This window comes from Lepidochelys kempii, chromosome 7, assembly GCF_965140285.1.
Source record: "Lepidochelys kempii isolate rLepKem1 chromosome 7, rLepKem1.hap1, whole genome shotgun sequence".
Taxonomy (NCBI): Eukaryota; Metazoa; Chordata; order Testudines; family Cheloniidae; genus Lepidochelys; species Lepidochelys kempii.
The window spans coordinates 24,747,939-24,775,356 of record NC_136386.1 but is presented as its reverse complement, the minus strand read 5'-3'; the positions used below and the strand labels follow the sequence as shown (position 1 = coordinate 24,775,356).

Sequence of the window (27,418 nt, the reverse complement as noted above, 5' to 3'; positions counted from 1 at the left end):
CACAGTAGAAATGAATAAGGCGCATACACTATACTGTCTCCACTCCTCAATTACTGTCTTCCTCACCACTGGTATTGCTAATGTTCAGTTCATGCTCAACCACACCTGCTTCAATTAAATTAGCTGTTTATAAGCTGCAATTGTCTGGCCGATGTGTAGTAAACATTGGACTGTGCTTGGCTCAAAAGATGAGGCACTTGATAAATGTTTGGTTTACCAACTCCAAAGGCGGTAGGTGGACTGAACGGCTTGCAGATGGGTAAAAAGATGGAGGCTGTGGGTCCCATCCATGTTGGGTCTCTAGTAATGAACATCTGGATGTTCAGTGAGATTTTTGTTTAAAGGAGTTGAAGGCTTCAGTCCAGTTCCCAGGAGAGTGGTGTCCAGGCCTGGCCCAGCACCTTGCTGGTGGTCTCAGCCAAGGACTGCATGTGGCAACTGAAGTGTGTTCTGCATGAAGCACAGGCTTTCAAAGCTGCTACTGTTCCTGCTGGGTCTGTTGTGCTTCAGTCTGAATGGCTAATACATCAGCACTTATTTGGTCAGTCATTAAATTCATTAATTTTCATGGTCCAAAACTCCCTTCTAGGCTAGGGGCTTTCCTTTGATAACTGAAAGGCAGAACCTGCATTTACGAAATCAGAAAAGGTGGGTGGCTTCCACCTGCTTATTACATGCTTATCTCCTTAGGTTTAACTCAGCAATATGTTGCCATAGAAACGAGCAGATGTTTCTCTAAACATAGCACTCCCACTCCAAATAATAGCTGGGAAACCAGAAACTGTTTGCAGGCTACTGCTGCCAAGGAGGTTCTGATATTGCATTTATCTGTCTTTCCTAGTTACAATTGACCTAGCACAAGGCTAATGAAGCCAGGGAAAGGCTGACCTCTTCATTAATGTGAAACTATCCCACCCATTGCAGCAAACAAGAGTTGAGAAAATGGGTGTGCCTGTCCTGCTAACTCACTACCAAAGGGTTGCATACTGTGCTCTGGCAGAAGTTTTCTTTTGCCTGCTACCATTTAATCCTTCTCTGCCTTATCCTGTAGCTGACCCAAAGAATTGTCCTCAGTCCTTCATCCAGATTATTTTTATGCAAGACTCTGAATGCTGATTCTGTGCCACATTGCTATTTATGCTATAGAATGTAGGCAATTCTACTGGTATATACAAGGGCTGGTGTGACTTAGTATAAAAATCCAAGTGACTTATCCACAAAATTGAACTACCTAAACATATTGCTACCAAATGCTGGATTTAGTGTAATAACCCTCAAGTTTCATGTAACCTTTATCACTCTGACTGTGTGTTTGTCTCCGCTCTGGGAGCAAAGTTTGCCCTATTGGAATCAAAACTTCAGCACTACAACCATAAAGCTTGAATTTTAGACATGTTAGAATAATTTAACTCTGGGTTCCCTTCTCTGCTACACAAACCCATTACCTGCTATAGTTCCAGTAACAGTAGTGGGATTGCACACAAGGCTCTTTTAATGGGTCTCAATCCATATCTTGGAATATGGCCACCACTAGAATTTTACAAATAAAGATTATGCATAAATGTGGCTACTTGGCTAACTTCCCAAAAATCCTTTGTGTGAATAGTGCCTCATTTATTTCTGAACTGGGGGGAGGATGAGGATGAAGGAGCTGAGACCATTCAGATTTGAAATACCAGCTTTTTGAAAGCCACCCCCCAAAAGCTAGCTGTCCCTTTGAAGCTTGCATCAGCTGGGAGCCATGTCCTTTCAGACTTCTGTGAAAACAGTTCAAAAGACTACTTTTATAATCTCACATATGCCTTACCTTTTTTTACTCTTGGAGTAAGGAACAGAAGCAGCTGAATGAGTACTATCTTGCTCACTAGTGGACATCTGAGCCAGACAGAAGGTGGCTGGCTGGCTTCACTTGCAGATGACCACTTGCAATACTGCTGACTTTGGGAGGCAAAATTGTGTGCGTGTATTAGGAGGGAGAGGCAAAATATTGGGGAGGGGAATGTTTTGGGAGGGCAATTTATGATGATCTGAGCAGTTCCTGGGGGAAGCAACTGATGATCTCAAATAGTACTCATGAGAACTTGGGAGTGAGGGGAATTGAACTCTTTTGGCTCTGAGGGTAAGTGGCTTATCTTTATTTTGTGGTGAGCACCTAGAATATTGGACAGGTGCTGTGCTTTGATATAAATTCAAAGCAATGGCTTCATCCAAGTGACTTTCTCAAAATGCACCCACAACTACTCACCTGATATAAGACAACTAGGTGTGGCTCTTAATTATATGAGAGCAGGTGAGTACAAACGTACTGAAAGCTAACCCAACCTCATGCTAGGCCCTTGCACACTCACTATGGAAACAAGCATTACAAGGTGGGGAATCTACTTGAAGAAAAATGTTCTAATCTGAGTTCCATTTAGTTCACTTTGGTTTTTAGTGCTGTGTTTGGGGGCATGCACCCCAAATGTGGCCATCCAAGATGTAACCAATGGTCCACACAGAAAAAAGTCAAGTATTCTGTGATGATGCACTCCATATAATTTTATGAAAATATGCTAATGAGTGAATATTTAACTGGAATATGCTTCATGCAAAAGGTCTCTTGTAAGGTATCATTACAAATCTTATCTACTGAGTTGGTCATCCTATTTGTATAAATGTATCATTCTTGTTTCTGAAACAAGAAATACGAAATGTAACTGAGGTCCTATTGTAATTATGCAAAGTGTGGGCCATTAATGGTGGCTTGGAATCTTCATGGCTCCCATTAACCAGGACAATTGAATGTAGATGGCTCTGTTTACTTGCAAGCCTTCCTGTGAGTCAGGCTGGGAAGAATGAAGGTTTGGGGTCTCACAGGACGTGTGACCATGTCACCTGGTACTGAAATCCATCTTAAACCTGGGGCTTTTCCATTTAGGAGGAGGGGTGAGGACCCAAAGAAACACAATTCCCGCCTTGTGCCAAAGGTGTATAAGGGGGTAGAACAGAATAAAGGGGGCTGCAGTCATGAGAAATCCCCTAGCTACTACCTGAGCTGGAACAAGGACTGTACCAGGAGAAAGGAGTCTAGTCTGTGAAAGAAGCTTACTGGAATATCTCTGAGGGTGAGATTTACCTGCATTTGGTTTCCTACAATATTAGGCTTAGACTTGAGTGTGTTTTTGTTTATTTTGCTTGGTAATTTACTTTGTTCTGTCATTACTTGGAACCACTTAAATCCTATTTTTTATATTTAATAAAATCACTTTTTGCTTATTAATTAACCCATAACAAGTATTAATACCTAGGGGAACAAACAGCTGTGCATATCTCTCTTTCAGTGTTATATAGGGTGAACAATTTGAGGTTTACCCTGTATAAGCTTTATACAGAGTTAAACAGATTTATTTGGGGTTTGGACCCCATTGGGAATTGGGTGCTGGATACAGGAGCATTTCTTAAGCTGTTTTCAGTTAATCCTGCACTTTTGGGGGACGTAGTTCTGTGTTTGCAGCAGGCTAGCATGTCTGGCTGAACAAGACAGGGTACCGAAGTCCCAAGCTGCCAGGGAAAATTGGCTCAGAGGTAGTCTCGGCACATCAGGTGGCAGTCCCAAGGGGGTTTCTGTGACCCAACCTGTCACATATCCTGTCTAGGATAGCGGCAAGTACCAGCTGCTTCAGAAGGAACAAGAAACCACAGAGGGCAATGATGGTGCTTGCAGCAGAAATAATCTACTTTCTGTTTAGGGGTTGCCTTATGACTGAGGCTTGAGTGTTTATATGACTTCCAAAAGCAGGGAGTAACCAGAGGTCAAATCTTCTTGGCAATGAAAATAACATCCTGAGCAGAGAAGAACTTGCTACCGTTGAAGTCAGTTCAGCTCTCCCCTTTCTGTATTATTTAAGTGAAGTCTTCCTCCTAGTCCTCTACTTGCCTAGAAGATGCTTTGGGCTTGTTTGACAGCGAAGGAAACCACATTACATGTGCAGAAAAGATTAAACCTCTTGAATCATGGACCTGGAACATCTACAGTTAACAGCCTGGGCTGTGGAAGGTGATGTAGCTCAGCAGGGATTCTCCATTAGCCTCTGAGACATTTTGATGTCCAGACAGAATGTAACCAGGAAACTCCATTCATTGATCTGATCAAATTAAGGTTCTGGAGCAAGGGGAAATAAATATCTCTGGGGCCAGTACTGCCTCTTTGTGCAGTACCCAGCCCAGTGGGGCCCTAACCTCCAGATGCAACTGCAATCCAAATAAAATAATCACACTATTCTGGTGATCTCAGCTACGTTAGCTTCTTCAAGATCGTTGATTGCTTCCTACAGCTCCAGGAAATCTTGAATCAGAGCAGAAAAACATCTACCAGATGGATGTACACATCTAATGGATGAGGTTCTCAATATGGGTGGCCCAACAGTCTGGACCCAGTCCAAACCTCAGTATTGAAATCCTTGATTACTGACATCATGACAGATCTTAGAGATGCTTAAAATGGGCCAGTCTTTTGTTCATCTCTGCAGTCTGTCATGGTTACCAGGCAAACTGTATCTTAGACCCCTTTGAGTCCCTCTCAAGTGTGCCCCTTAGGGGACAGGCCAGGCTATCTGTACCTCACTTTGGGTGGAACTACTCAGTCAAACTACTCTTAGACTAGATCTTTGGGCTGCAGCCTCCCCGCCCCCCCGTCCCCCTGGTGCGTTCCTAAATGTATTAATGACACAAGTCCAGCTCTGCTTGGGCACTTACACACATTTTCTGTTGGGAGCCTGTAACAGCATACATTTGCAGTGACACAGAACTGGCAACTCAAAGCATCATTTATGCCTTTCCTAAAGCTATAAAGCATTTAGAGCAAATAGTAGCAACACACGCTTGACTATAACATCTGGGATCCCCTTGAGTTGGAGAAAGCAGTCTGCCTCTGTTCTGTGCGTGCGCCTACCTCTCAGCTTTTCACTGACACACTGGGCAGTCTTTCCCAGCTCATTCAATGCCCCTCCCTTTTCCTAGGGTCTCTGAGGTCTAGATTTCCTTAGATCCCATGCTTTGCCTTAAAGAGTAACCCGGTCTAGCTTGGTGGAACCTCTATTACCTCTCGCAGGAGCACGATACCCATGTGCTGCCCCCAAAGACAATGCTATTCAAAAATCTGGTCTTGTGTGAATGGGGTGCATGCTCACCTAAAGTGACCACACTATCTCAAAGCACCACAGTCACTGCAGGGTAAGTAATTCTTTCAAGGTAAGCCTCTTTCCACGATTCCTGGGAAATAGTTCTATTTTGTTCTATGATGGCATGAATGGATATTTCTAGGTTCTGAAGATGTATCTCAGATACATGGAATACACACGCCAGTTGTATCGTGTTCATCTCATTCCATCTAAAATGCCAAGGACTTAGGCTCGCAAGTTGTTGCAGGTATGCTATTTTTTCCCTTAGCAGTACCTGTAGGGGAGCACCCCCAGCAACCCCTGGAGTGCCGCCACCATGGCAAGGTATAAGGGGCGCTGTGCACTCCCCCACTCCCAGTTCCTTCTTGCCGCCAGTGACGGTGCTTCGGAACTGCAGTGCTCCAGCTCTTCGCTGTAGCCTTCCCTGTTTGGACTGTTTAGTTAGTACTGACCCGCACACTAGTTGCTTATGCTGTCTTGGAGAAACCCACATCAGCGACTGCTGCAAAATTTGCAGGTTGTTTAAGCCCCGGACTAAGAAGGAGCAGGGTATACGGCTCAGAGCCATATTGATGGAGTCAGCCCTGATCCCGACACCGTTGCGCCGTTCAGAGTTGGCACCGAGCACCTCAGTGCGCGGCGACCCAGTGGTGCCTTCCACCAGCCGACACCGCTCCCCATCCATGGGACGCTCTAAGAAGACGAAGAAGTGATCTTCTCTGTCAAGACACCGGAACAAGGCTGGGGGTGAGCTTAGACCCGCGTTGCGCAGCTCTCGATCCCCTGTGGGCTCGCGGCCTCTGACTCAGGTAGAACGGAATAACACAGCCCACTCTGAGCCGACCTCCCCAGACACCAGTGGCCACATACAGGTGCCCTTCATGCCGGAGGCCCTGCAGGCGGCTCGAGACATAATGTCTCTTCCGGTACCAGCTGCACTGACCCCAGTGGCTCCTTGGTCCAGAGGCAAACCAGTGCTCTGAACACTGCAGTTGCCACCTGGCTGGGTGTCGAGCAACAGGGACTCGAGGCACCGCTCCATATCTAGGGAGTGCAGGCCTCAAGGTCAGAACACGTCCGACAGGGACCAATGGCACCGGAGGTCACCAACTCTGAGAAGCCACCGTAGCCCCTTGGGGTACTGACGCTGCTTGCGCTCTTCATCCCGGTCGAGATCCCCAGCTCAGCACCACTTCCACAGCTCCAGGCATAGATTGCCAGCAACTGGCCACCGCAGATCTGCCCGACAGAGCTGTTCCCAGAGCAGCCGCTACAGACGGTACGCCCGCTCCTCTACACCGGACTCACTGTCTCGGGTCTGGCACCACTCTCAGCACCGTTACTCATCCCCATCTCTGGATAGTGGTCGTTCATGCACCAGCCCAGCCTCCCCTCGGAGCCAGTAGTCAGCGGACCAGCCCACTCCAATGGTGCTGCAGCAAGTGTAATGGCACCAGACTCCCTGGCCAATGCCCTGATACCAGTGGACCCCATGGGCCCCGACACAGACCCCCACAGGTGGCTCGCTCAGTAGCCAGGGCCTCAGACAGACCATCAGCCTCCCTCTCAACCCCCCAGGAGGGGGTCAGCGGAGTTCTCCTCCCTGGCCCTGTATTTAGAAGGGGACCAGGTGCTGGGGACTGCGGCACCGGTGGAAACACAAAGCACCATGCCTCCATCCTCATCCTCCCCAGGTGAGACTATCACAGCACCCCTTCCTCCTGTTCCCCAGGAGGACATACAAGCCCACCAGGAGCTCCTGAAAAGGGTGTCCTCAAGTCTCAATTCACAGGCTGAAGAGGTGGAGGAGCCAGTAGACTGCCTCTTTGATGTTCCCTCAGCCACAGCGCTGGCTAGGGTGGCCCTCCCTCTCTTGTCTGGGCTGTCCAACAAGGCACAGACCTCCCTGCAAGACCTCCCCTTTGACGGCAAGACCCTGTTCGTGGAGCAAATGGACATAAAATTACACGGGTTTCAAGGACTTTCACATGATCTTAAAGACTCTTGGCCTCTATGTCCTGGCCCCGGCCAGGACCAAGTTCAAACCTCAGCAGGCCCCCAGCCAAGCCACCCACTCCCGACATGAACCTTTTCACAGGAAATCTAGAACCTATAGGAAGCATCCACAGTGGCAGTCTCAGTCTGCCCCCCAGCCTGGCCCCTCTAAGGGCAAGCAGGTGGGTAAGTGCCTATTTTGATGGGATGCCCGGGGACGACTTACCAGTCTGCACCAGGGATCCGCCCGCCCTATCCTTCTCCAACAGTCTCTACACATTCCTCCTGGAGTGGTTGCTGCTGACCTCAGACTGCTGGGTCCTCAACACCATCTCCTGGAGCTATACCCTCCAATTTCTTTCTAACCCACCCTCCCTCCCCGTCCCTGTTCAGGGACCCCTCTCACGAGAGCCAACTCGAGCAAGAGGTGAGGCAGCTCCTTCACCTGAAATGGTGGAGGTGGTGCCCACGCAGTTCAGGTACAAAGGGTACTACTCCCACGTTTTCCTTATCCTGAAGCCCAAAGGGGGCCTCAGGCCCATCCTCGACTTGCGAGGTCTAAACCAGTACATGGTCAAGTTCCACATGGTCTCCCTGGCCTCCATTATTCCCTCCCTGGATCCCAGAGACTGGTACACCGCTCTTGATCTCCAGGACGCGTACTTACACATTCATATATTCAAGGGCCACAGGCGTTTCCTTGTGTTAGGACAGGAGCACTACCAGTTCACTGTCCTCCCATTTGGCCTCTCAACAGCACCCAGAGTCTTCACAAAGTGTATGTCTGTGGTGGCAGCCTTCCTCAGATGTCGGGGCAGGGGGGTCCAGATATTCCCCTATCTTGACGACTGGTTGGTCAAAGGCAGCTCCAGGTGGCAGGTACAGGACCACATAATACTCCTCCTGCCCACATGCACCACACTGGGGCTGTTCATAACCAACATCAAATCTACTTTGTAACCGGTAGAATGAATAGAGTTCATTGGCGCGATTCTTGACGCGACATCAGCCTTCCCTTCTGCCGGACAGGTACGAAACCTTGAGGGATCTCATCAGGGCGATCACAAGGTTTCCTGTGACAATGGCCAGGGCGTGCCTCCAGCTCCTGGGTCCCATGCAGCATGCAAGTACGTGGTATGCAGTCTCAGACTCAGAATGCGGCCCCTTCGGCTCTGGCTGGCCTCGACGTTCTCCCAGTCTAGAGACAAGTGGGACAAAGTCCTCACCGTGCCAGAGACCGTACTAGCCGCCGTCCTTTGGTGGACCACCCCGGAGAACATGCTCTGAGGGGTCCCGTTCAGGAGCTGCTCCCCAACCGTAGAATTGGTGTCGGATGCATTGGACCTGGGGTGGGGAGCCCATGTGGTCCTGGAAAAAATTAAGACAGACAAGGCTCGCGTCCTCCTAATCGCCCCGGCATGGCCTAGACAACACTGGTACGGGACTCTGACAGACCTGTCCATTGCCTCCTGTGGCTGCTGCCGAGCTGCCCAGATCACCTTTCTCAGGACCAAGGTTGCCTCCTCCACCCCAACCTCCACCTCATGGCGTGATCACTCAATGGTTAGACCAAGAGGAAAGGACCTGCTCGGAGGGCATCCAGCGAGGCCCTCCAGAGGTCAGGCTTACCTGGCAAAATGGTCAAGGTTCTCTCGATGGGCCGCCGATTGCGGCATCTCACCAGTGGCTGCTCCATTCCAGGTAATACTGGACTACCTCCTTCATCTCCGAGCCTAAGGTCTAGCACCCTCATCTGTCAAAGTGCCTCTGGCAGCCGTATCGGCCTTCCACTCGCCTGTGCAAGGCCATGCAATATTTTCTCATGCCATGACCGGTCGGTTTCTTGGATCATCTATTTCCTTATGTTAGGCCCCCTGTTCCACAATGGGACCTGAACTTGGTTCTGGCCAGGCTGACAGGGCCTCCAATTGAGCTACTTGCCACATGCTTCTGGTCCCACCTTTCATGGAAAGTAGCCTTTCTTGTGGCAATCACCTCTGCTAGGAGGGTCTCAGAGCTCCAGGCCCTGATCTCTGAACTCCCATATATGGTTTTCATAAAGACAAGATCTAGCTTCTGCCCACACCCTTTGTTCCTCCCCAAGGTGGTCTCTGCCTATCATATAAACCAGGACATTTTTCCTTCTGGTACTCCTTCTGTCCCAAGCCTCATGCATCTAGTGAGGCGCGCCGTCTCCACATGCTAGATGTGAGATGGGTTCTGGCTTTTTACCTGGAACAGACAAAACTGTTCAGGAAGTCTACTCAGCTGTTTATTGCCACAGCTGAACAAATGAAGGGTCAGCCGATCTCCATTCAGTGGCTTTCCAGCTGGATCACTTCATGTATCCGTACTCGTTACTACCTGGCGGGAGTTCCCCCACCACTGATGGTAAGAGCGCACTCAACAAGGGCGCGAGCCTCGTCGGCTACCTTTCTAGCTCACATCCCTATTCAGGACATTTCTAGAGCTGCAACATGGTCTGCGGTGCACACGTTCACCTCACATTATGCGATCGTCTCCCAGACCAGGGAGGATGCCGGGTTTGGCAGGGCAACTCTCCATCCCGAGTGTCTGTGAACTCCTACCCGCCTCCTACAGGTATAGCTTGGGAATCACCTACTGTGGAATGCGCATGAGTAATCACGAGAAGAAGAAAAGACAGTTACCTTTTCCATAACTGGTGTTCTTCAAGATGTGTTGCTCATGTCCATTCCACATCCCATCCTCCTTCCCCTCTGTCAGAGTTGTCCGACAAGAAGGAACCAGGGGTGGGAGGAGCACACCCTTATACAGCACCATGGCGGTGCCACTCCAGGGGTCGGTAGGGGTGCTCCCCTATGGGTACTGCTGGGGAAAAACATCCAACACCGGTGCACATGGCGAGCACGTGCACCTACTGTGGAATGGACATGAGCAACACATCTCAAAGAACACCAATCATGGAAAAGGTGACTGTCTTTTCTTCTGATCCCAAAGGACTAGCCACACACCCAGCTCAATATATAACTTAGATCTTACCCAAAAATCATGCTGATGCCAATCCTTTAGTGTCTAAAATCTAAAGGCTTATTTATAAAAAAAAAAAAAGAAAGGTAGGTTGAGAGTTAAATTTACATATAGTAATGGCAAAGTTCTTGGTTCAGGCTTTTAGCAGAGATAGAATGAACTGCTGGCTTAAGTCAAGCCTCTGAAGTACATCTAGAGCATGAATGGGTCATTCAGTCCATTGTTTAGAGCTTCAGTTTGTAGCAAAGTTCCTCCAGAGATAAGCAGGATTGAAGACAAAATGGAGGTGTTTCCGGGGCCTTTTATAGCTTTTGCCATGTGGAGGACATCCCATTGTTCTTACTGTGGAAAATCACAACAAGATGGAGTTTGGAGTTACACAGGCAAGTCACATGTCCATGCATTTCCACTAGTCACAGCAGGAAATTTCAAATATAGATAGGTGTCTCCCATTGTCCATTATCAGTTAAATGTTTTCAATGGACCACTCAATTTGAATAGCCGCTCCAAGATGTGCTGGCTAATTACTTCATGGGTGTTACCCCAGGAGCAAACATTTGAAATCCAGGTATAAAGCCAAAACTTATAACTTTAAATACAAAAATGATACATGCATACAGATACCATAATCATAACCAGCAAATCATAACCTTTTCATAGACACCTCACTTGACAACCTTGTACAATATTTGCTGCAAATATATAACAGTGGTTGCAACAGTGATCCATATGGTCATGTTATAATCAGATAATCTTACAAGCCATCCTCCGTGATGGTGGTTAACAGGGTGGGGGGCCTGTACACCTCACAGCTGTGTATAACTCCAGCTGTCATTTGACAAGCTGTCTGGGGATGTGGACTGTTGAGAAATGGAAAAAATTGCAGCGAGCCTACAAGAATGTGCAGTGGGAGCTCGGGGAGGGCATTGGAAAGAATTCTGCACTTTCTGCAATCGGGGGCGGGCACAAATCAGGTCACTCTGCAGTGTAATGAGAGAATACAACATATCTGTCTGATGCTCCAGAACACTGATTAGCCTCTCTAATGCTTTCCCTAGGGAAAGCATTATTCTCTTTTTGGTCTCAGTTCTCTTCCTCTTTGTCATGGTTTCTCTCCATTTATTTTTATCATGAGTCTCCGCTTGGGAGTGCAGACTCACCTCACAAAACATGTCTGCCTTAGTGCATCTTGGCCTCTTTTTTGTGTGTCACAGTCTGCTACAGTGGGGGGGGTCTTCCACAGTCATTTCTGGGGAGGCAAAAGCAACACATTACTGTGAAACATACATCCAGGAATCACTGTGTACATTGCAATACACCCCTGGCAAGAAATCACTGTCTTGGTGACAAAAGTCAAACACCCACAATGCACAGGAACCCAGCAATGGTGAGGGAACGCTGGGTGAGAAGGTTTATTGCAAACACCGGTTCTGAAAAGGGCTAGCATGAAGAGAGGACACACACAAACACCTTAGTACTTTTCTGTGCCTTCTACCTGCCTTATGCATTGACAAAGCAAAGCAACTTACCAGAGCTCTGCTCTCCTGCCTCTGCCTCAGCAGCTAGTGGCCGCTCACACTGGCTGGACGCCTACAGAGCGGAGAAGGGGCCCTGAGTGCAGGCAGCAACAGGCTCCACAGCTTCCTCAGCCTACTCTTCTTCATCTCTGACCTTCTCCTCCTGGCTAGGGCCACTAGCCACTGCCTGCAGACATGCAGAGGTATCCACCTTAGCTCTGCACTGCTGTGTGTCCCTGTTATGCCCCTTCTCCTGCAAGCTGTGTGCAATCTGCTCGTAGGCATTGAAATTCCTACGGCTGGAACGCAGCTGGTATTGCACAGCCTCCTCTCCCCAAACACTGGTCAGGTCCAGTAGCTCGGCATTGCTCCAAGCAGGGGATAGTTTGCTAGCAGTCATGGTCACCTGGCCAGAAGAGCACTCGCAACAGGAAAGGGAGCTTTTCAAACTTCCCGGGGCTTTATGTGGGGAGGAGCGGACCTCCATTTACCTGGCGCCAGAGCAGCAGAGGTGCTGGCCGGAGTGGTCAGTTTTGGCACTGGGGGATATCCTCTGGAGGCCAAAAGGTGTTTACACAGGAAGAACGTGTCTTCACTTTCCCATCACCGCAAAAGGATCAGGGGTAAGAACTGTACACCTCTCATAGTGGTGGTTTTCTGTTTGCAGTGAAACTTCTGAGTTTTACTCCCAAATGTCTGATGAAGTGAGCTGTAGCCCACGAAAGCTTATGCTCTAATAATTTGTTAGTCTCTAAGGTGCCACAAGTCCTCCTGTTCTTTTTGCGGATACAGACTAACACGGCTACTACTCTGAAACCTGTCATTAACAAGTGTAGATACTCCCATAGTTTTTGCGCAAAAAAGGGACGTTTTGTGCTTTTAAATGGCAAGTGTAGACATGCCCTTAGTTTACAAAACTCTTGATTTATATTTGGAGGGATGACTCCTCCATTCTCACCTATTATTTCTACTTTAGTGAATAAAACTGTTTTCTTCCCACTTCTGTCATTCACAGCTCCCTGCTTCCCAGTAGAGATGAAGGAGGAAAGAAGCTGTACAGCAGAATAAGAAATTTCTCACCTGAGAACTGTCTGTCAGCCGCTGCTCTCCTCATTCCTCCCACCCTGGTAATCTGGTAAATGACCAGAATACAAACTGAAATTTGACATCATTGTCTTAAGGTTAATGAATATAACACGTTGTTGTCTTAATGCTAATGGTTGCTGGAGAATTTCTAAAGCTTTGCAAGAGCTCTTCTGGTGGCCTGACTTGAAAGTGAGGGCTTAGTTCTAGGTTTCAGAGTTCTAGAGGCACCGGAAACAACATTGGCCATCTCCAAATTCCAGAGGGGGGGGGCATTACCCATTAGCGATGAATGAGGAGAAAAGCTGCTAACAAAATGATCAGGTAATAAATTTCTCATCTGTGTATGCATACAAACATGACAATAGTAATAAAAACATTGCTTAAGTCTTTTGTTTAATTCTGGGTGTTATAGATTTTACTCACGAGCTATTTATCTCCCCCTATAAAATGAGAAAAGACAGGAAAATTGTATCAAAATGAAACATAGTTTGAAGTAGGACTTGAAATGTTTATATTCTATCCACGGTTCTATAGGACAATGGTAATAGCAACATCAAAGGCTTACAAACAGGCTTACTTAATACTGTAGTCTTATTTACTGTGCAAACTAAACCCAAGTGCCCTCATAATGAAAAGGAATGTTTATGTTCTAATGAACGGAAGCTCCATGTATCACTAAGTCACTGATCTTGCAGTTGACTGGATGGAAGCATCGCTGTTCCTACGCAGAGCCCCACTGAAGTCCATGAGACTGCATGCACGCACAGCACTCAGTTGCCGATGTGGGGGCCTGAAATACGTAATCATTTCAGAGTAATCTAAAAACAATAACCAGTGGCACTTGCACAATTATGAGCTGCGTGATAACGCCGTTGCACAAATAAAACTTGCCGTCTCGCGTGGCTAAATGATTAAAATGAAGGAATCTGACTGAAAACGAACACTGGGCTCTTTGTAATAACATGGATTGAAGTGGGTAGCATCAGTGTTTAAAACAAGTTTTTTAAAAAAACAACCAACCCTCACCTACTAGATCAGGTGTCGCAGTTTATAACAGTAAAAGACATTCCACGTGGCGTTTGTGGGCCTTTTGTGTTTATCCTGGCTCCAGTTACACCCTTTTTTACCAAAAATTTGAAAAAATGCCAGAAGCCTAGTTTTAAAAACAATGCTGCTTCTGTAATCACTGCTGGAATACCCCGGCCTGATCAGTGGGATTTCAGGAGCGGGGGAGGGTGGGAGACCAGCCACTTTCTCCTGGAGTAATCCACACATGCAGTAGATTTGACATTGACAACACCATCAGCCTCTGCCCCTTCCTGACCAAAACAAATGGGCATTTTTTTGTTTGGCTTCATTGTATGTGGTATAATGAATGTTGTGAAAACAAAGTCTCATGTTGGTTGTAGGAGTGAACTTATTAAATGGCAAAACTCTCTCAAATGTTTTTTTATAGATGTCAAATGTCCCCTATTTGCTGTGGGTGTCTTTTTTTGTGTTGTACACAAAAGCTGTATTGTATTCTCTGCTGTGCTCTTAGGCACAACAATTTCAAAAGGGACAATTCAGCAGTTCATGAAAGTGTTATTTAAGACACTTCACTCCTTTTTTTAATTATAGTTCACTGTGAAATTCTTGAAATTCAGGAGGAGATTTGGAATTTGGAACTTAATTAGTGGCTAAACTCCAGGGCCTAAATATTTCCACTTCATTATGGATGTGGTTGCTGTCTCACTCTGATTAAAGGATAAAAGAAAAAAGTTGCATGGATTTATTTCTCCACACAGCCTCCCTTTTCTTTTTATGCTCCCTGGAATAAGGATACTAAAATTTTGTGATCATGAGGATTCCATTTCTAGCTTTACCGGAGTCTGCTGTCCACACATGTAGTAATTTGTTTTAAGTATTTTTTTTAAAATAGAAGATCTAGCCAGTGTGTATGTGTATTGTACTCTCTTTGGCAGGAAAATATCAGTTAGTAAGGAAAGAGATCTCCTTTACCTGTCTTCCAGTGGGACTTGATCCATGCCTGTGGCAATTGTTATAACCGGCATCATAGATATGGTCTTTCAGTGATTGGAAACTTCTATAACAAACCCAGAATCAGTCAAAACTTGCCCTGTTCTGATTTGCATTATGCACCTGGCACCGAGAGCAGGTTCCACCAAGGGCCAATGTCTAGTTCCACCAGGAAGTTAGGGGAAACCCAGAAACTCTTTTGGAGTTGATCCCAAACACAGTGAAACTGGTAGTTTCTGTCCAGTTTTGCTTTGAGTTTTTGGTTTGGTTCAAACCCACACAAATAAAACCCATGGAACTCAAGTTTCTCACAAATCCCTTGCACACGCCCACATGCTGGTGCAATACTGGCCCTGTTCAGGTCAGAGGGAGTTTTGCTGTTGATGTCAGTAGAATCAGGATCTAGCCCTTTGCTTTTTCCCTGCAGCACAGCAAGGTGCCAATAAGATCTGCACAAGATTTCAGCTGCTCCAAAGGGTGGGTTAGTGTGGGAGTATTTTATGCCTGGGAGTGGACATGAATTGTAATGCTGCTGTTGCCAAGATTCACAAACTCTGCAGCCACAGGGAGCTGGTGAGTGGGTAACTAGTTCCACCTGTTGGCTGACCCCAACCTGCAGCTCATCTGGATTTTCAGCTTGAGGGGTACTAAAGGGCTCACTGACACCTCTTTAAATATCATGTTCAATATCCAGAGAAGCTGAGATGAAGGGAGAGTGCAGTGCCCCTTCTCCTCCACTTCCTCTGAGGTGGCTGTAACTTGAGACCCTGCTCCTCTGGCTCCTGCGTGCCCGTCTCCTTGGACACCAGGGGCTGCAGGAACTAGCTTGTACCAAACACACAGCAGCTAGCGGCTGGCTAACCTCCTGCTCCAGGCCATGAGGGGTCTACTGACCACAAGGGACCAGCACCGCTGGAAGGAATTGATTGAGAAAGAGGCTTTTAGCAGGGTCAGCTGGAAGGTAAAGTATGGGCACAAGTTCCCCAGGCTAGAGCCTTGCAGTGGCCCCAGGAGGAAATGTATTCTACCTGCTATCTGCCCTCCTAAGGAGCAGGAGAAGAGGCTCAGTCCCCCTAGGACCCAGGAGGAGGAAACTGGCTTTAAGAAGCAGGGGGAGGGGGTAAGCCTCCCCAGGAAGCAGGAGGATAAGGGTCAGGAGCCCCTTCTTAAGGAAATGAGACCTGCCACCCCCAAGACCAAGCATCTGCTGTACCAGGGCATCTCCCAGGAAGGCCAAGGGAGGCACCTGTACCTGCAGGAGAGAAAGCTGAAGAGTCCTGAGGAGAAATTCCACTATCCAGTCCTGTCATCCTGGGAGTATGGCTGGCGCTTAGGTAAGGTGGAAGGCTGCCAAAAGAATGATTGTTTGGGTTGGAAATTTAACACTAGCTAATGTTCTTCAACCCGTTTCTTCTCTGTCTACCCCAACCCCCTGCTTCTTGGATCCAGCTGGAACACAAACAACAAAAGTAGTTAATCCAAAATGTTTCCCTCTAGTTACTAGCTGATCTCTCTAGCTATGATTCAGCAAGTGCCTACACATGTGTTTAACTTTACTCGCCAGAGTCATCCCATGGATGTCAACGGGCCTGCTCATGAGAGTAAAGTTAAGCATGTTTCTACTGCCAGGATATAATTTTCTATATCTCCTCCTCACTTGACCCCAGTGCCTAACCAGCTGGGGTTTGTATATTTAATTTTTTTAAAGTCAGTGTGTTCAGTGTGTGGTGTGATGAAAAATGTAGCAGAACATCAATTCTTCCATGCAGAGAGAAGGATACGAAAGGAAGGGGGCTTGAGAGAGGAGGGGGCTCAATGTGGACCCTTTCTGTTCCTGGCCAAAATCCCAACCAGCAACAAACCCAGAAGGCAATCTGCCAAGGGCCCCAGTACAGTCTGGTCTTTTTCCGTCACTGGTGGAACACATGCATGCATTTTTTATGTTACATTTTAAAAGTATCTGATGAAAGCTTACCAAAGCTTAGGTCATTCAGAGTCAAGAGCCTCACTCTTATTAACATACCGAATTGCAATCTTACAGGGGATCCAAATAGGGCACAATGCAACCAGTACACTATGGGGGGCTCCTGTGAAGTTTTGATTTCATTGGAGTTGAAGGTACTCTGAGCTTTGCAGGATTGGGCCCAATATGCTGACCAAACGAAGGTCACTTTCAGCTTTGCCTCTGCCCTTTCATAATGTCAGTGTAATTATCAGAGCAACAAGGTGGGCGAGGTAATATCTTTTATTGGACCAACTTCTGTTGGCAGATGAGACAAGCTTTCAAACTTACACAGAGCTCTTCTGCAGGTCTGGGGAAAGTAGTCCGAATGCTCAGACTCTGAGCACATTTCCCAGACCTGAAGAAGAGTTGTGTGTGGCTGAAAAGCTTGTCTCATCTGCCAACAGAAGTCGGTCCAATAAAAGATATTACCTTACCTGCCTTGTCTCTCCAATATCCCATGACCAACACTGCTACAACAACACCGCATACAATAATGTAATTGTCAGACTGTTTCAGACGTAAAAGCTAATCAAATGTGCTTATTTTTCAGGAGACGTTATTACTGAAATCAAGGCTCCACTTCATGCTAGGTCTGGAATTGTAAAGGATACTTTCTACATCAGAAGTGGAGTCTTCCATCATCCATCAAAAAGTGACAGGCTGTCATGAGCTTTGGTGTTTGTTACAAACATTAGAAATGCAAAACTCCGTGCTGTTGCCAGTGTGACTGGTTTTATGTCAGATCTGCTAACTCTGTAATTATTTCCCTCTTTAATTGTTTCTGTGGGAGACCAGTTTAAGGTTTCTAATTCAGAACCTGCTCTAGTCTCTGTATATTTTTAACTTTCTAATGTATTCATTTGAAACTAATTTTGTTTTATTTTCAGGCTGTCTTCTGGATTTAAATGTACCTGCAACATGAACCCTGTAACTTTATTACTCTAAGGTAGAAAACTTTGGAGTTTTCACTTTGTTTCCTTGTCTAGGTTATCACATTAAAAAATTTAAAGAGCCCGTCTATAGCTGAACAATCATAGTTCCACAGCGGTGACTTGGGCAGAACTAAACAACACAAAACCGAGTGAAATAAAATCCATTCAGTGAAAGTGATAATAAATTTCTAGGTAGTAATATGTCTAAAAGATCACTCCTTTAAATATTTTCTTTAATTTTATATAGCATCTAATATCCCCACAAATAACCTTAGCGTTTGACTGAAATTTGATAGTAGCAGGAAGTCTCCTTTAATTGTTTCCAGGCCTATAAATTACTAGAGAAACTAATATTGTGGAATCCCTGATGATGAGCATGTTCAAAAACAAAACAGCACTTTACCTTGAGACAGCTGTGTATTTTTGTGGTATAAGCACAGACATGGGAGCCAGGAACACAAGTTCCCCTCTTTGCTCTGATACTGATTGTGTCTCTGACTTTGGGTAAGTCATGCAACCTCTCTGCCTCAGTCTTCCTTCCCTGTGATAAGGGGAAAGCTCTTTACCTAAGTACGTTGAGCATTGGGGTGATGCGTGTTAGTCAATGCTCTGAAAAGCACTTGAAAAATGAAAAGTAGTTAACAATCTTTTGTCTTCAGAATCATCCAGTCTCATAGACCTTTGTTCTTTACCCAGTTTTTCTCTGTAGTTGCTTTAGATCATTTCTTTTACCTCTTTCACCTGGTTTCCAATTTCAGTCCTAAAGCTAACCTTCAGCAACTAGTTTACAGGTCTGTCTCCTCTTCCCCTCTCCCACTGGGAGAAAGCCATAAGAGGTGCCAGGGAACTTGAGGGCCGCATAGTAGAAGATGCGGAGGGGGCACCGTGATGATTAATGCTGCTTCTGGTTGCATATTAACTTGACTGCATTTGTGCTCAGAAATCTTGAGATCAGCCAGGGAAGTTGCACAAGGCTTCTAACCCCCTGCTCCTCCCACACATGGCTCCACTGCCTAAATCCACCAAGCACCAGGGGTTCTCAGAGGCAAATAAATTGGTTAGTCTCTAGGGTGCCACAAGTCCTCCTTTTCTTTTTGCGGATACAGACTAACACGGCTGCTCCTCTGAAATCTATAAAGCTGGTATCCCAAACTCCACAGACGTTCACACTCCTCCTGTACACCCATCCTAGCCAGGTTTACTAGAGCTGGGTCACTTCTTCTCCTGGAGGCAGATTGAACAATCCAGTCCTAAGAAATTTCAGTCCATATTACTGGCTGCACGGAATGTTGTTTTACAAGGTACTTTGTGACGATCACTAGGTGGTTAGGCTGAACAGAGTCTGAGGGGATGGCACATTATGCTGTGCTAGTCTGGCCCAGCTGTTGCAGGGTCTTCATCTATCTCTGTATCTGCTTTCTTTAAGAACGTGTCTGTCAATCATACTAAATCTCGGAAGGTGAGGCTGAAACCTGAAGTCAAAAACTACATTTAACACTCAAAAGTAGCTGAAGAGCCTCTGAGAGCTGGGTAACTTGGAGAAAGGAGAACAGCAAATAATATTCTACAAGAAATAGTATAGAGCAGTTGTTATCCTGGGAGCCCCCGTGTGAAGTGTAGGAATTCAGCATCTAACCCAAATACGCCCATGTCTCTAGAAAAAATTCATTGGTACAAAAGCCTTGAAATGTCCAACTACCTGATTCCTATTAGTAAATCTTTATTTTTTTAGAGAATTTCCCGTATATTATGGCAACTTGGAAATATGAAGGCACCTTTAACAAGCATTCATTAATATGTTCTGTCAAGTTTTCTGTTCCAAGGAAAAAGTATGAATCTTCCAAGTTTTCCTGGCATTGCACATGCATTCCTGGTACTAACAGGGAAAAAAACCCACCTCAGCATTCTTTCGGTCATTCATTGAAATGCCAGTGTTTCAGTACTGGTACCTCCTTGAGAGTCAAAGAGGAAGTAGAATGACTTGCCAAACTAATTTTTCATCATAAGTCCACACTAACAATTAATAATCAATAGGACTCTTTTATTTTAAAAAGTTATCACAAGAGCGCCGTTGCATTACAGCATCTGTTTCTTGCCAGACATCCACTTTGTGTTGCTTCCCAAAGGATCTTTGGGAACAGGCCTTTAAATTTCATTTTGGAATTTGTCAGATTTTTAGTGTTGATTTATTTAACTAAATTGTGCATTCATATTTGTATGTACTGAACTGTGTCAAAAAATTTTTAAAGCTAGCACTGTTACTAAATCCATTTTTACTAGGATTTAAAACTCATTTCACTCTGATTTTGCTAGGATTCATATTTTTCATAACAAATAGCCTAATGTATCTGACTTTTATTTTTGTTTTTAATTAAAAGGAAAAGTGTCTGTATGAGAAAGTGTCAATATTTGTGTTTGGCAGTTCTGTACCATCATTTAGCTGCTCCTTTGGAAGGCACCAGTTCTGCAAATATTTGTGCTGACCTTGAAGCAGGTGAGCAGTCCCACTGATTTCAATGGAGTGAAAGTTAAGCACGTGCAAAAGTGTCTGTAGGATCAGGGGCTATATCTGACAAAGTATAGCCTATTATTATCTTTTGTGTATGGGTTCACTGAAAATTGTGGTTGGTAAGATGATTGCATGGGCAAAAGGGGGTGTTTCACAGGCCAATATTTATATAGTACATCACCATTAAATAGGTGTTTGTGACTCCATTGTCACAACTGATTTAAAACTGAACCTGTAACCTCTATATTTACAATTATACTTTATGTATAAGGCAACTGTACAATTATACTTTATGTATAATTATACAATAATTATATATAAATTATAAAGTATTATAAATTATTATACTTATAATTTATTATAATAAGTTATTATAAATTATTATAATTATACAATTATACTTTATGTATAATGGTGATTTTTATGGTCATAATGGAAATTAAAAGCAAGCTAGTGCCTGGAAAGGAAATTCACAGCTGCATAATAAATAATGAAAGTGTTGTTGTATTAATTAACCCTTTAGAAGTCAAACTTGATAGGATGTGCTAATTAAGGCGTTGGTGTTCAGCAGTGAGAACTCCAAATCAAAGCCCACATGTTTAAACAGAAGTTGGATATAGATTTTTGGGGTGGGGGGAGGGATGGTTTGCTGGGACTTGTGCAGTAGCATAATTACATCCATCTTTCATAATGTTTACATTCTAAATACAAAATGCCCACGGTCAGATTGGAACTCTCTGAAAACCCCATGGAGAAGTCAGGAAATACCTCAAAGTTCTCCTTCCAGAACTTCCTCTGAATTTTTCTGGTGGTGAGTGATGCTGCTTGTCAAAGCAGGGGATTGGACTCTAGAAGAATGCAACCTTGAGATAGTGACAAGGAGGTCAGGACTATCTGAATTGAGGCCATGTGCCATTACACTGCCTACATAGCTCCAGTGTAAACATGTGCTCAGAGCTTCACCTGCTGGCTTCTGCCTGTCTCAGAATCCCCTTGAGGAGGCTTCCACAGCCCCTGGAAGCCCCTCTCAAGACTGAATACAGATGAAGCTCAATCTGGTGATGCTCATGAGCTCTCCAGCCCCACTGAGGGTCTAGGAGAGAGAGGATTTCTAGTCCTAAGGTGAAAAGGAGGACTTGTGGCACCTTAGAGACGAACAAATTTATCTGAGCATAAGCTTTCATGAGCTGCAGCTCACTTTATCGGGTGCATGCAGTAGAAAATACAGTGGAGAGATTTTGTGTACACAGAGAACATGAAACAATGGGTGTTACCATACACACTGTAACGAGAGTGATCAGGTGAGGTGAGCTATTACCAGCAGGAGAGGAAAAAAAACTTTGGTAGTGATAATCAAGGTGGGCCATTTCCAGCAGCTGACAAGAACGTGTGAGGAATAGTCTGTAAGCAAGGATTGGCCTGTCTCCCAAGATCTGTGAGAGTGATGGGTCGTCCTTCAGGATAGGTTGTAGATCCTTGATGATGCGTTGGAGAGGTTTTAGTTGGGGGCTGAAGGTGATGGCTAGTGGCATTCTGTTGTTTTCTTTGTTGGGCCTGTCCTGTAGTAGGTGACTTCTGGGTACTCTTCTGGCTCTGTCAATTTGTTTCTTCATTTCAGCAGGTGGGTATTGTAGTTATAAGAATGCTTGATAGAGATCTTGTAGATGTTTGTCTCTGTCTGAGGGGTTGGAGCAAATGTGGTTGTATTGTAGAGCTTGGCTGTAGACATTGGATTGTGTGGTGTGGTCTGGATGAAAGCTGGAGGCATGTAGGTAGGAATAGCGGTCAGTAGGTTTCCGGTATAGGGTGGTGGTTATGTGATCATCGCTTATTAGCACCGTAGTGTCCAGGAAGTGGATCTCTTGTGTGGACTGGTCCAGGCTGAGGTTGATGGTGGGATGGAAATTGTTGAAATCATGGTGGAATTCCTCAAGGGCTTCTTTTCCATGGGTCCAAATGATGATGTCATCAATGTAGCGCAAGTAGAGTAGGGGCATTAGGGGACGAGAGCTGAGGAAGCGTTCTAAATCAGTCATAACAATGTTGGCATGCTGTGGGGCCATGCGGGTATGCATAGCAGTGCCACTGATTTGAAGGTATACATTGTCCCCAAATGTGAAATAGTTATGGGTGAGGACCAAGTCACAAAGTTCAGCCACCAGGTTTGCTGTGACATTATTGGGGATACTGTTCCTAACGGCTTGTAGTCTGTCTTGGTGTAGAGGGCTTCTACATCCATAGTGGCCAGGATGGTGTTTTCAGGAAGATCACTGATGGATTGTAGTTTCCTCAGGAAGTTAGTGATGTCTTGAAGATAGCTGGGAGTGCTGGTAGCGTAGGGCCTGAGGAGGGAGTCTACATAGCTAGACAGTCCTGTTGTCTGGGTGCCTATGCCTGAGATGATGGGGCGTCCAGGATTTCCAGGTTTATGGATCTTGGGTAGCAGATAGAATACCCCAGGTCGGAGTTCTTGGGGTGTGTCTGTGTGGATTTGTTGTTGTGCTTTTTCAGGGAGTTTCTTGAGCAGATGGTGTAGTTTCTTTTGGTAACCCTCAGTGGGATCAAAGGGTAATGGCTTGTAGAAAGTGGTGTTGGAGAGCTGCCTAGTAGCCTCTTGTTCATATTCCGACCTATTCATGATGACAACAGCACCTCCTTTGTCAACCTTTTTGATTGATGTCAGAATTGTTTCTGAGGCTGTGGATGGCATTGTGTTCTGCATGGCTGAGGTTATGGGGCAAGTTATGCTGCTTTTCCACAATTTCAGCCCGTGCACGTCAGCGGAAGCACTCTATGTAGAAATCTAGTCTGTTGTTTCGACCCTCAGGAGCAGTCCACCCAGAATCCATTGTTTCATGTTCTCTGTGTATATAAAATCTCCCCACTGTATTTTCTGCTGCATGCATCCGATGAAGTGAGCTGTAGCTCACGAAAGCTTATGCTCAAATAAATTTGTTAGTCTCTAAGGTGCCACGAGTACTCCTTTTCTTTTTGCGAATACAGACTAACACGGCTGCTACTCTGAAACTAGTCTTATGGTGGCAGCTTGTGTGAGTCTCTCTGCATTGAGCTGAGTTTCCCACGTAATGCACTAGCATGATGCACTATTTTGGGTTCACAACACTGTAGGGGAAATGTATTGCCCAACTATTTTAGTCTTTATATATAACAGGAAACTGTATAAATTGGCGTCCAGGTTGTTGCCTCCTGATCTGTGCACCAAGGAGACTACATATGGACCTGATCTCTCTCCCCCCCATGGAGAGGTCAGGGCAGGTGCTGCTGCAACAGCATGTCTTCCAGGATCTGCTTGGGGTAGTGGATGGGAGTGGAAAGGCACGGGGCTGGTAGTAAGCTGCCCACATTGGCTGGGGCTGTGAAAACCTGCTCTGCCCCCAAATGGCCCTGCAGAGATTAGCATGGGGCTATATTGCCTTGTCTTCATAGATTCCAAGGCCAGAAGGCACCTTTGTGATCAGCTAGTTTGACCTCCTGCGTAACACAGGCCATAGAACTTCTCTGAAATAATTCCTATATGAGCTAGAACATATCTTCTATAAAAACGCCCAAATCTGCTGTTACCTTTTCTGAAGGGGCTTTTCCGTACTTCTCCCCTAAGGGGTCTCCTAGAGGCAGCTGGGGACAGTGGAAGTCCTGATGGTGTGGTTTCATTGGAACTGCATTTCCAGGGAGCAGAAGGAGGTTCTAGAGAGGCTTCCATGCCTAGGGATACCTTGGGATCTACATAGCTTGGGGGCAGGCTTGCAATCCATTTGGCCAAAGGAAAAGCAGGTCCCTTTCACTGATGGGATCATGTGTGGGGAAAGTCCACAAGGGGATCCTTGAAAAGCTTTCCTCCTCCCCAAATCCTCTGGGCATTCCCACAGGAGGGGGCAAGATAGCCCTGTATTCTTACAGTATTCAAACCAATAGGAGTTGAGAGCTCTTACCCTCTCATGTGACTGGGCCCTTACAAAAGATAACAGACACATAGCTAGCAAAAGTGTTGAGTGGCCATGCCAGGAGCATGGCATCTGGCACTGCCATGCTAAGAATGAGGACAGACCATGCTCCTGGGGAAGGAACGGGGGGCCCTGAAAAGTGAATGGAGGAAAAGGCTAGCTCATTTTAAATGTCAAAATATACTTTCCCGAGTCTGAAAGCAGATAGTTTTGATGGGAATGGATATTGTACAACTCCAGTCTCACACCTGGAATGAGGCAGCTCTGCAGGAATCACTCCTTTGTTAATATAATCTTTGCAATCCAAACTCAGGCAGTAATCCCATTGGAGACACTAGGAAATAACCTCATTGCAGACCATGGGAGTTTTTCTGGAGTCACAATTGCAGCACTGGGCTTTTAATTTTTTCTAATAAAATTTTATTTGCACTTTGTTCTTGCTCTGTTAGGATTGTTGCAGCAAAAACATAGATTTTTAGCTCCAGAAATGCCTCTTTGTTTCTCGCTCAGCCATAATATTGGTCCTGGCCTGCTGAGGAGCAAGCCTCGGGGGGCCATTTTTGAAGCTATAAAAGCTTCATTTTCTAGTGCAAAAATCCTGTTTGATCATAAAGCGCAAGCGGTCTCATTCAGCTAAAAAGCTGATGAAGCCCAAGAGAAACGTATTTTGTCTACAGAATAAATCAAGAATTCTGTAAGCTTTTAAATTTTTAAAAGCTGCTTTCCGGGAGAAAAAATAGATATTCCTCCCTCTGGTGAGGAAAGTGATGTAGTACACAAAATGTTAAGCATATTAAGATACATCTGTAATATTTTCTGTTAAATTTAAAGAGTACAACACAAGAACACTGATGTCCTATTCTATAGACCTATTGAAAGATCTCATAATATCACAAACCACTGAAACTTTGAATGCCTACTTTGCTATCACCCCAACCCCAACGGATTATTATGAATCTGCGTATATATCTTCTCGGAGCTCTGCAACAAAACTACATCCCATCCCATCATGAACCCATCTGCATGAGCACTGTTTTGAGTATGAACATTTCTCTACAATTGCTAGAAGCTCCTCTAGACAATTGTATCTAAAGAGTGAAGTCAGGTGTCTTCATGTTTGAAGCCTGAATATTAATGACAATTTGTATTGTCTACCCCCCCCCCCCGCATTTTGCATCAAGGATTTTATTCAAGTTTACAACTGAAGACAAAGCATATAAAACACCTCAATAAAATATTGTGGTATTTTTGTGAGTACATTTGTCATTGCAGATATCCATGTTTGTTATCTGAGTGATACTTATTTCTGTTTACATTACTTTCTGAAAGCCACAAAGGAAATAGATAATGTACAATAAGTCTTGAGGTCCAGATGTTATGATGATTTTTGTAGAGTAACCTTTAAATGAAGCACAACTGGTATCAGATAGTGGCATTTAATAAAACTTACAATGCAAATACTTGTTCTAAATCTGGCTTTGTTTTGCCTTTAGTGCAGTATAACTAGGGCCCTACCAAATTTACTGCCATGAAAAACATGTCACAGACCATGAAATCTGGTCTCCCACCCCATGAAATATGGCTTTGTGTGCTTTTACCCTATGCTAAACTGATTTCATGGGAAGACCAGCATTTCTCAAATTGGAGGTCCTGACCCAAAAGGGAGTTGCAGGAGGGTCGCAAGATTATTTTAGGGGGGGTCACAATATTGCCACCCTTACTTTTGTGCTGCCTTCAGAGCTGGGCAGCCGGAGAGTGGCAGCTGTTGGCCAGGTGTCCAGCTCCGAAGGCAGCGCCCTGCCAGCAGCAGCGCAGAAGTAAGGGTGGCAATTCCATACCATGCCATCCCTTACTTCTGCGCTGCTGCTGGCAGCGGCTCTGCCTTCAGAGATGGGCTCTTGGCCAGCAACTGCCGCTCTCCAGCTGCCCAGCACCCCTGCCAGCAGCAGCGCAGAAGTAAGGGAAGCAGTACCGCAACATACCCTCCCCCTCAACTCTTTTATGAGTCAGGACCCCTACAATTACAACACCCTGAAATTTCAGATTTAAATAGCTGAAATCATGAAATTTACGATTTTTAAATTCCTATGACCGTGAAATTGACCAAAATGGGCTGTGAATTTGGTAGGGCCCTAAGTATAATCAGGGAGATTATGGAACTGTGTCCTGTTAGGACTAATTCCTGCAGTAAGTTTAGTTTTTTCACATTGACTTGATCGATTATACTCTTAGCTTCTGTCTTCAGATCCATTCTCCACATGGAATAAGCTTCCACATAGGTCAATCCTTGTTTTCCTTTTAAAAACTGTATCTTATTTGCCTTCCTTCCTGCCCCATCGTTCTGCCAATCTACAAAATACTTGAGAGCATTGACTTGGGAAGTAAGGGTGGTGTTCTTAATTAATTCCTCAAACTGCCCAGTTAAATTGACAGCTTTCACAAGTCTTTCACCCAACAGGCTCAGGTATCTAAATAAAGCTATATGGGATTGTTTGAGGAAAAAGATCATTGTGGCATTGAATAATATTACCCGTTGCAGTTTTTAAATCTATGATACTGCAGTGTTTTCTGCTGTGAAAGCTCTGGGGGGAAATGCAATTAATTTCTGTTTAAGCCTACAAGAAATCAGTGCTGAAATAATCAGTTTGTACTTGAAATCAAAACCTGGCGCTATTGAGGGAGTCCACAGAAAACCTCTCCTGTGGCAGTTACACCTGTGGGGTGTATGTGAGGAAGGATCTATGTTAATGGCAGGAGGAGTGACTGGATGGCTATGGAGTGAGAACAAACAGGGCATTGTTACTTCTTGGCTGCTTTCATGCAGGAAAGGGAAATGGATTTTTTTAAGAAGATGTCATTTTTGGAATCAAAGCCATCATTCTGCAGGAGAAAATGGATTCTGTGTCTCTAGCACAGCACACCATGAATGTAGAGATCAATTGGTAAAACTGTGTGTATTGACTTAGCAAAATTGTACTAGTTCCTATCACTGTATTGTCATGAGCAGGTTTATTTCACTTTAACCCTAGTCTTACTGCTGGCTCTAAAATATAATGTTCGTTATTTCTGTTAATAAATCAGCACAAATGATAGTGTCATCTGGTACAGTTCTGTTAGCATATCCAGAATGAGCCCATCTTTCAGGGGGCTAAGCAACTTTCCCATAAAGAATTGCCCTTGCTTAAAAATTTGGGGGTCTAGGATCACTTTGATTCATACGAATAA

The 27,418-nt window shown here is 45.2% G+C and overlaps 1 protein-coding gene across 1 annotated transcript; it reads left to right on the top strand.

Moving 5' to 3' along the window:
• Positions 1-15,622: 15,622 nt before the first annotated feature.
• On the top strand, positions 15,623-19,972 carry LOC140915248 (protein SPMIP1). Its single transcript, XM_073354826.2, has 2 exons — positions 15,623-16,119; positions 17,341-19,972. Exons 1-2 carry the CDS (start codon positions 15,663-15,665, stop codon positions 17,457-17,459), a joined length of 576 nt encoding a protein of 191 aa, XP_073210927.1. The 5' UTR covers positions 15,623-15,662; the 3' UTR covers positions 17,460-19,972.
• The last annotated feature ends 7,446 nt before the right edge of the window (positions 19,973-27,418 follow it).

Excerpts from the sequence above, each read along its gene's own strand:
- LOC140915248 (XM_073354826.2), top strand. The coding sequence starts at position 15,663 with ATGAGGGGTCTACTGACCACAAGGGACCAGCACCGCTGGAAGGAATTG. Across the intron at positions 16,120-17,340 it reads GGAGTATGGCTGGCGCTTAG|GAGACGTTATTACTGAAATC; the intron begins GTAAGGTGGAAG and ends CTTATTTTTCAG.